This window comes from Malania oleifera, chromosome 2 (assembly GCF_029873635.1).
Source record: "Malania oleifera isolate guangnan ecotype guangnan chromosome 2, ASM2987363v1, whole genome shotgun sequence".
NCBI classification, from domain to species: domain Eukaryota; kingdom Viridiplantae; phylum Streptophyta; class Magnoliopsida; order Santalales; family Ximeniaceae; genus Malania; species Malania oleifera.
The window spans coordinates 84,651,540-84,661,311 of NC_080418.1; the positions used below are offsets into that span (position 1 = coordinate 84,651,540).

A 9,772-nucleotide genomic window follows, 5' to 3' on the forward strand; every position below is an offset into this window, starting at 1 on the left:
GTGGTAATCCTTGTGCTTATTAGCCAAGACGGGGACGTAGGCAGCTTGCCGAACCTCGATAACATTTATGGGTGTCATCTTTATTTATAGCTTTCTCGTGCATGATTGATTAATTTAATTGTGCTATTTAATTTCTACTGTACATTTAAATTGAGTTATTTTATCAGCACTAGGTTGATCTTAAGGTTGTGTAATACTGCTGTTAGAGGATTGACCTAGGGCATTAATTTTTGAAAATACCTATTCACCCCCCTCTTGGGATTACGGTAAAGTTAACACACACACACACACACACACACACACACACTCTCTCTCTCTCTCTCTCTCTCTCTCTCTCTCTCTCTCTCTCTCTCTCTCTCTCTCTCTCTCTCTCTCTCTCAAAGTTGTGTGCCTACAAACCTCCATGGCAGCTACAACTCCTCAATTACCATACTACTCTAACAAACCATGACTATGGCTAGTTAGCTATTCTACCTCTCTTTAGCAAATGATAATCATGCAAACACTACAAAAAAAACTGGTTTTAGTGATAGAATTATTAGTGAATGATTCAAATTCGTCACTAATAGTAGGGTATTAGTAACGGTTTTAGTAACCGTTACTAATACGATACTATTAGTGACGAATTTGAATCTGTCACTAATAGTTTCGTTACTAAAATCCAAAAATATCAAGCGAAAATATTTTTTTGGGAAAAATTATTCTAGGAAAATATTATCGACGATTTTTGTGATATTAGTGACGAATTAAATTAGTCACTAAAAGATAAACATTAGTGATGATTAAATAACCGTCACTAATATTATTTTTTAAAAAGTAAAAATTTTTAGTTCAGAGTATTAGTGACGAATTTGCATATTCATCACTATTGCCCCATTATTAGTGACGGATTTGGGAACCGTCACTAATAATTCCTTTTTTTTTTTTTAAAGTAAAAATTTTTAGTTCAGAGTATTAGTGACGAATATGGATATTCGTCACTATTGCCTCATTATTAGTGACGGATTTGGAAACCATCACTAATAATTCCTTTTTAAAAAAAAAAAACATTTTTAGTTCAGAGTATTAGTGACGAATATAGAAATTCGTCACTATTGCCCGTTATTAGTGATAGATTTGGGAACCGTCATTAATAATTCCCTTTTTTAAAAGAATTATAATTTTTAAGTTCAAAGTATTAGTGACGAATATAGAAATTCGTCACTATTGCCCCATTATTGGTGACGGATTTGGGAATCGTCACTAATAATTCTTTTTTAAAAAAAATTAAACATTTTTAGTTTAGAGTATTAGTGACGAATTTAAAAATTCGTCACTATTTCCGCATTATTAGTGACGAATTTGGGAATTATCACTAATAATTCCTTTTTAAAAAAAATTAAACATTTTTAGTTCAGAGTATTAGTGACGAATATAAAAATTCGTAACTATTGTCTCATTATTAGTGACGGATTTGGGAACCGTCACTAATAATTCCCTTTTTTAAAAAAATTAAAAATTTTCAGTTCAGAGTATTAGTGACGAATTTAGAAATTCGTCACTATTGACCCCTTATTAGTGACGGATTTGGGAACCGTCGCTAATACTTCCCTCTTTTAAAAAAAGAAAAAAAATTATCTAAAACTATTAGTGACGAATTTAAATTTTCGTCACTATTAATCCCTTATTAGTGACGGTTCTCCAAATCGTCACTAATAGTCATACATTGAAATTAGAACCCACACGTTCCCCTAATCTCCCTCGCTCCTTTCCCTCCCATCCTCTTCCTTTCCCTTCTTTCCCCAATCTCCATTGCGGCTGCACTGCATCACAACCACGCTCTTCATCCTTCCGCCCACCGTCGCCATCTCCATCCTCACCGCCCTCCCCCCCCCCCCCCACCGATCGGATTGCATGTGCTAAGTCCCTATTCAGACCAGGAAGGTCCTCGCAGCACACCATCACCTTTATAATCTCCCCGCCTTCACCACAGTAACTTAGCGTAACATTGTCTGCGTCACCGGGGAAGCACCAGGAGGTCTCAGATCCCTCGCCGCTACCACCAACGTCGCCGTCGTGCTCCGCTACAACTGGCGCCACTTCCTCTTCCTGCTTCTTCAGGTCCCTCACCTGATGCACCAATTTTGTTAATTTTTGGGGGAGGAGGCCATGGAGAGTGGCGAGGTGGGTGAGATGTCGCCGTCAGCGTCTCCATTCAACTTCGCTATGTTTCTTGACTCAGTCAAGAAATTGACAGGTTTTGAGCATTTTGAGCATGAGGGAAACTGAGTGATCTCAGTCAAGGAATTGACAAGGGTATTACATCTATTTTCTTGATATTTTTTTTATTTGTTTTTCTTTTTTATTACCATTTTATTTTTATTTTTTTTTCTCTGGCTTATGCATCTGCCTATGTTTGTGTTGCCGTGTTTAAAATTACCTGCCTATCGAAGAAATGGATCAACATGTTCATTAGAAGCATCTGGTTTATCCACATATAGTTATGGCTCAAGGAGTCATTGAAGTTGCTAATATCTTCAATAATATATTTATCAGCTACACAAAAGACTGTTGATGGTCCATCAAACAAGGACTGGAGAGGTGGAAGAGTTGCTGCTTCCAACATTATTCCTAGCAGCATTGGGGCTGCCAAGGTATAGTTATTAAAATGCATTTTTCGTTCGCAGCAATATTGTTCTTTGAATGGATATTAAAGCTTTGCTTAATGCTCTCCTTATTTGGAATTTGTAGAACATAATGGAAAAACTAATAGCATAATTATTTTATATTTTGGGTTTTCTTAATGTTCAATTTTATTCGAAAAATTAATGCAAGTTGCAGTCAACCAGTCGCACTGCCAAAATTGTGTAGCTTGAATAATTAGTATTTTACTTTCATTTTCACGTAGGCTGTTGGAAAGGTGCTCCCTGCACTGAATGGTAAATTGACCGGAATGTCTTTCCATGTTCCCACTATCGATGTTTCGGTTGTTGACCTAACTGTTAGGTTGGAGAAGGCTGCCACTTATGAACAAACCAAAGTTGTTATCAAGTATGTGATGGAAACCCTTTTATGTGCTCGGCGTAATTAAATAGTTTCGATTTCTTTTTTCTCATTTTCTTTGTCTACTATTTTGTGATCCCCAGGGAGGAGGCTGAGGGCAATCTCAAGGGGATCTTGGGTTACACTGAAGATGATGTGGTGTCTACGGACTTTGTGGGTGATAAAAGGTTAGGATTGCCATCTTTGCTTCAAGGTTATATTTGATATTCCTTCTTCAACATTTTATTAGGTTTAGGTTGTGGGATTTTCGGTTGCATGGGTATCTATTTGAAGTATAATTTATCCTCTTGTATTTTTTTTCTTGAAATTCATTCAACATATGTGTTTTTCCTTTTGAGATTAAATGAATGGAAGCAAGATTTTCATTGCTAGCATGGTGCAAATTCCTTTTTTGTGCTTTCTCCAAGATTTTGGTATTTGGGTTCACTCTTTTAGGTCAAGCATATTTGATGCAAAGGCTGGGATTGCTCTAAATCCAAATTTTGTTAAGCTCGTCTCATGGTACAACAACGAATGCGGTTACAGGTAATTCCACTCTTTTAATACTCTAAAACCATAGTTTCAGCTTGTCTTGCCTCAAGGTTTGCATTGAGTGTTTGATGGGTAATTATATTGCCATTTTGTATCAGGTATTTAAAAACAGTGGTGACTGGAAACACTAACTGATACAGCAATAAAATAATTGATCATTTACGTCAACAATGAATGCATTGGTCTCATGCCATTGTTTGATAGTGGAAAATTTATTGATACAAGTATGTTTTTATTTATGCACACTCAATGCTATGGATATATACTCGACAAATAGGTGCTTCGGTGCAAAAAGAAGGGGTTGGTCTGAAGCAAGTTTGGGCATGGTTTTTCTTCCAACAGCTGATGTCCCGAGTCAGTGACTGCCAGTCTATGGTATTGTTCTTCATCTATCTTGGTTATAAAATGACTTAATTATCTATGTTACAAGTTCTCAATGTGACTTTAGCTCAACGTGAAAAGTCCTTTCAGAATTCGCAGAAAATTTGTCACTGATGGAAGCACCGCTCGGTCTCAAACTTTGAGACTTTGGTTGTTCAAATTTAACCAACTCACTAGTATGGTTCATGAGTCAATCACTATTTGACCTAGAAAGGATAATATATTCTTGACAATCAAAGTGTAGAAGGAAAAAAAATATATGCTTACTCATTAATAAATGATGAGTGTCACTTAATGGTCATAATAGCCTAATTTCAGGATTTTCCTATAGGCTTACAAGAAGATTGCCAAGTAAAGCGCATGATGAGTATCATTTAAACTAACCTCGCTTGGCATGAAGCTGATTATTTTGAGGTAAAACAAATTATGCTTAGAAAATTGCTGAAATAAAATGCACGACCAGCATCATCGAGGCTAATATGGAAAACGATTTGAAGCAAATATTAGGTTTTGTTTAGGTTTATTTTAATTTCTGAAGTGCTTGGGACTTTAGTTAGAGAAACACAACATAAAAAGAGCCTTAGTCTAATTCTCCTAGCATCTTGACAAGGGTAGATTGATTTCATAGCCATTGAAGCGAGTCCTCTTCATTGGCTAATGTCATCTTCGCTCTAAAACGATTATGGTGCACATCAACGATGTGATTCTATACTGCTAATTGCTTTGTCTCCTTTGCTGTATCATAGTAATTGGGGATAAATATAGAAGAATTCTAAATTTTGACATGAGTGGTATTAACCTTAGCCTCTAGCTTCACTAGCTACTGAACATCCTTACATTTTTTATTGTTGTCCTTATGATACTAGTCTTTAATGGGGTTGTTCATGATTCTGTTACCTGAATCGAAACTTCCAGAATTGAAACGAACCAAAAGTTTAGGTTTGGTGCTTTTGTAAATCGAAATCAATCTAAACCTTTTGGTTCACTATGGTTTGATTAACCAATAGTTCAGTTTGATAATTCGATCTAAACAATTTTTAAATCATTATAATTTTTTAAAGAAAAATTCAATATTTTACTTGGATTTCGATTTAGTTTGAGCATTTACACTTTATTTATATAAATTTAATCATCCAAAAAATATTTAGTGCATATTATTTTTCAACTATAAGATATAAACTATTGTATAGAAATGTATAATATAAATAATATATATCATAAATACATGTTTGTGTTGAACGCTAACTGCATGGCTGATGCAGTATATTGTGAATTGTGTGCTGGTAGTTGATTTAGGATGTTGCATGTTTGAAATGATTTATTTGTTGAAAATAACCAGGTTTCAGGTACAAGTTTTATGGGAAAATGTCCAATTTATCGACGGCATGCTGCCGAAATTTCGTTAAAATTTTCTCAAAATAAATCATGTACAAAGATAATTATGATAAATGAATGTTAAAATATTTTTGAAAGGATGAGTGAAAGTTAAACGAATATTAAAACTTCATCCTTTATGTGAACAGCATTACAGATTACTATCCATAATGCACCGAATGACTAAATCTTTTTGCGAACTCATCAGTAATTCCTCCTATGTACGTTTTCCATAACTGCACTTAAATTATTATACTTCTCTCGAGTTTTTTTTTTTTTTTTTTAAGTTTTTTCTTTCGCATTAGTGTCCAAATGTCCGATTATTTTACTATCAAATTATTGATACTTATGGTATGTATACATATATAATAAAAAATCGTATACTAATTTTTTTTTTATAATTCTTAATTTGTAGGGTTTGCAGCTATCATAACATCAGCACGATGTCATGCACTACTGTCAGATGCAACTATTGATTATTTTTTGTTTTTTTTTTGTTTTTTTTTTTTTTTTTTTTTGTTATCTGAACAGATGGAATTTATGTATTATAATTTGAATTTGTATAATGTATTTGTATTTGAATTTGATTTTTTAAATATTTTTTTTGTTATCTGAACAGATAGAATTTTTGTATTTTAATTAAATTTGTATAATGTATCTATATTTGAATTAGAATTTTGAATAATTTATGAATTTTGTAGTAATTATGGTTTAATGTTATGTATGCGAAAATGTAATTACAGATTTTTACAGAATATAATGACTAAAAAAATTATTAATTTTATAATTATTAGTGACGGTTTTAAAACTATCACTAATAATTGTCCATATTTTAAGTATTAGTGAAGGATTCAAAATCGTCACTAATAGTAGGGTATTAGTAACGAATTCCAAAATCATCACTAATAGTATAGTATTAGTGAAAAATTAAAAATCGTCACTAATAGTAGGGCATTAGTGACAAATTTCAAAACCGTCACTAATATTCTACTATTAGTGACGATTTTGGAATTCGTCACTAATACCCTATTATTAGTGACGATCTTGAAATTCGTCACTAATACCCTACTATTAGTGACGATTTTGAGTCAAGTCAATGTAGACTTTATAGTGACGGTATTAGGGTTTTAGTGACGATTATAATTCGTCACTAATACTATATTATTAGTGACGGTTTCAATATTCGTCACTAATAATTATTAGTAACGGCAGATATAGCAACTAATTTAAAATCGTCACTAATACTTATAAATTCGTCACTAATACTATTAGTGACGGTTGGGATTATTAGTGACGGTTTCGATCTTTCACTAATAACCTTATTTTTTGTAGTGAAAGATAGAGAAAATAAAGGTGAATCGTTTATTTAAGAAAATATAAATAAGAACTATGTCAAAAACAAAGTTAAAATATGTAGGAAGTGAGAAAAATGCCATGTCTTACAAGGTCTGTGATCGTTGGGTCTATCTAGCAAGCTTCCACCCTCCCTCATCGGTCTCAACAACCTCCCACAGTTTTTTAAATAGATACAAGCCATTAACTTTTTTGTAAGACACACAATTAAAGCAAATCTCTAATTTGTCACCTTTAAAAAAAAAAAAAAAAGGAAAAAACCTAAGCCTTTGATTTCTTCCCTTTTTTTTTTTGAAGAGTAAAATTGGCCCCTTATTTCAAAATTGAATTTTAGGCACACCCATATGCAACTCAAAAGGGTATTTAAAAAATTTCACCAATTTTAGGAAAATTTGACTTAAAAGATATCGTGCTCCAGTCAATTAGAGGCAAAGTAGTACTAGTGGGCCCAAAATTAAGAGAATAGACACTAGTTAAAATGTCAAAAATGAACATGGACCCTCCATGACTATATGGTAACGCAAGTCTTGCACAATTACCTTACTTGCCAAACATTGCACGATGATAGAAAGATTGATAAGCTTAGAAAAGTATGCCAAAAAACCACTTTTGTATCATCTATAGTAGGACGCCAGTGTTGGAAAGGTCTTGCCCTTGCTATTAGGAAATCAAATCAACCATACCCATATATAAGTGCATGAATACTTTAGGACATGAAGGTTGCTATCGGTATTTGGCCAAAGAAATGGGTAGATTGCCCTAAGCTTTAACTATCTTAATGGATGGAAGCAAAGGAAAATAGGAACTTACATTACCATTACATGATAAAAGTGTTAGGACCGGAGAAACCCATGGATTGTGTGTTCGATAATATCAATAGATGAATATTTCTATTCGACTTTGGGGTGGGGTGTAATCACAACCAAACCAAACCATATATAGTCAGTCAAAAGAAATATCAAACTCCTAGTTTTCTAGTTTAGTTTAGCGAATCATTGATTTTCATGTGTATTGGACTGCATTGTTGAAAAAGCTGGTCAAAACTTGGACCAGCAATGAAGGGATGTGGGACTATTCTAAGCCTACATCTCAAGCCCAAAATGGGAGCTGGAATGTGAGAATGGGGTAGGGCTAGAGTTTGTACTTAGAGGAAGAGAAATATATTCCCTTCCCATGCACAAGCCATGTGGGAGGACCATTGGGTTGGAAATTTTAGGAGGCAGGGCAGCACGTTGAAGATCTGCAAACTGGGTTAGCCTCACCATTTGTATAAAATGCCACATCCCAACTTCCCTCATTTACAATTAGGTAAAAACAAGTTAATTATTAAATATTTTATTATTAATAACTAAAGTTAGGATGTTATCAATAGAATGACGAAATAATTGTCAAAGAGAATATACATTAACCTAACATTAGTAAAATATAGAATTATGACATAATTTACTAAATTGGTTTTCAGTTTTAGTTTTGGGCCAAAAAACAAATCAGAATCGAAACTAAATTTAGAAAAAAAAAAAAGTTGGAACTGAAACCAAAAATCGAAAAACCAAATCACAATATGTTTAAATTCGATTTTGGTCCGATTTTCAACTTTTCGATAATTTTTATACTCCTAATTCGATATGAGCGGACGAGAAATTCGAATAGGAGGTGTAAGCATATAAAAATGGAACAACTGACTGGGGCTCCATTAGAGTGCGAGTTGCTTTAATGCCATTTTTGCAAAGGCCAAATAGCGCTATCTGGTCGAGTAAGGTAGTGTTTGCGAGGGTGATCTTATTAGATTTTTGAATTAGTACGGATTTGGATAAAATGTATTATAAAATTGTATTAAGTTTTATTCAAATTCATCCAAATTTAAATTCAATACTGCAACCAAACACGGCTTAAATATTATTACGTTGAACTGAAAAAACAAAGTGTTGAAGCTTAGAGATTAAAAATATAAAGAGATCCAAACATTCCATTATATGGATGGATATCCTTACATGTAAATAGAATTCAGTCAAATATCCAGGCGACCTTCCATTGACCACCAATGGTATCTCGAACCCTATTCATCCACGAGAGATTTATAGGTAGCCAAACTCACTTGATGACAATTAGGCAACGCATATTTTTATATCAAAGATATAAGAATTTTTAGGAGGCTAAAGTTAGCAGCATTATAAGATATGGGAGATGGCTCTATTTTAATATGTTAAAACACTATTTCTACAGTCAATGAAGCTCTGGCTTCTTATCCTTCTAACAAGGACAAGATGTTCTCACCTCTAATTCTTCTGACTCTATAGCCTAGAGAGAGAGTCACCAATATAAGCATATCCACAACCCCAACCTTCGAATAATAATAATAATTTCTCAAAACATGTTTTTCCATGTCCCATTGTAAATCGACCTTTGATCGTAGCAACAATAACGTCACCAATATAAGCATATCGACAAGTCCTAGTTCCTATTATTCAAAGACACATCAATTTTCGAGCCTTGCTATTGTCCATTACATTCAATTGGGTTTGAAGTTGAATCATATCATTGTTTTTAATCCCTTCTTTCAATGCAAACCCCAACCTTCGAATAATAATAATAATAATAATACATACCCCAACCTTTGAATAATAATAATACATACATACATACATACCTCAACCTTCGAATAATAATAATAATAATAATTTCTCGAAACATGTTTTTCCATGCCCCATTGTAAATCGACCTTTGATCATAGCAACAATAACATCACCAATATAAGCATATCGACGAGTGCTAGTTCCTATTATTCAAAGACACATCAATTTTTGAGTCCCCCTAGTGTCGGTTACATTCAATTGGGTTTCAAGTTGAATCATATCATTGTTTTCAATCCCTTCTTTCAATGCAAAGGTCAAAGAAATAAAGGAAATATTGTTTTGTTATAAAACCACAACATAGTTATTTTAGTTATAGTAATAGTAGGATGTTAATGAAATAAATTAAAAATAGATTAATTTAGTAGATTGTATCTCACGCATATACACTTTAATTTGATTTATTTAACAATTTTTAAACATAAATAAAATAGAAGAAATAACATGTTGGTTATATCAAA

General features: G+C 33.2%; 1 protein-coding gene across 1 annotated transcript; it reads left to right on the forward strand.

Moving 5' to 3' along the window:
• Nucleotides 1-2,148: 2,148 nt before the first annotated feature.
• On the forward strand, nucleotides 2,149-3,747 carry LOC131148269 (glyceraldehyde-3-phosphate dehydrogenase, cytosolic-like). The gene is made up of 6 exons (XM_058097990.1): nucleotides 2,149-2,163; nucleotides 2,481-2,633; nucleotides 2,888-3,030; nucleotides 3,126-3,209; nucleotides 3,478-3,567; nucleotides 3,714-3,747. Exons 1-6 carry the CDS (start codon nucleotides 2,149-2,151, stop codon nucleotides 3,745-3,747), a joined length of 519 nt encoding a protein of 172 aa, XP_057953973.1.
• The last annotated feature ends 6,025 nt before the right edge of the window (nucleotides 3,748-9,772 follow it).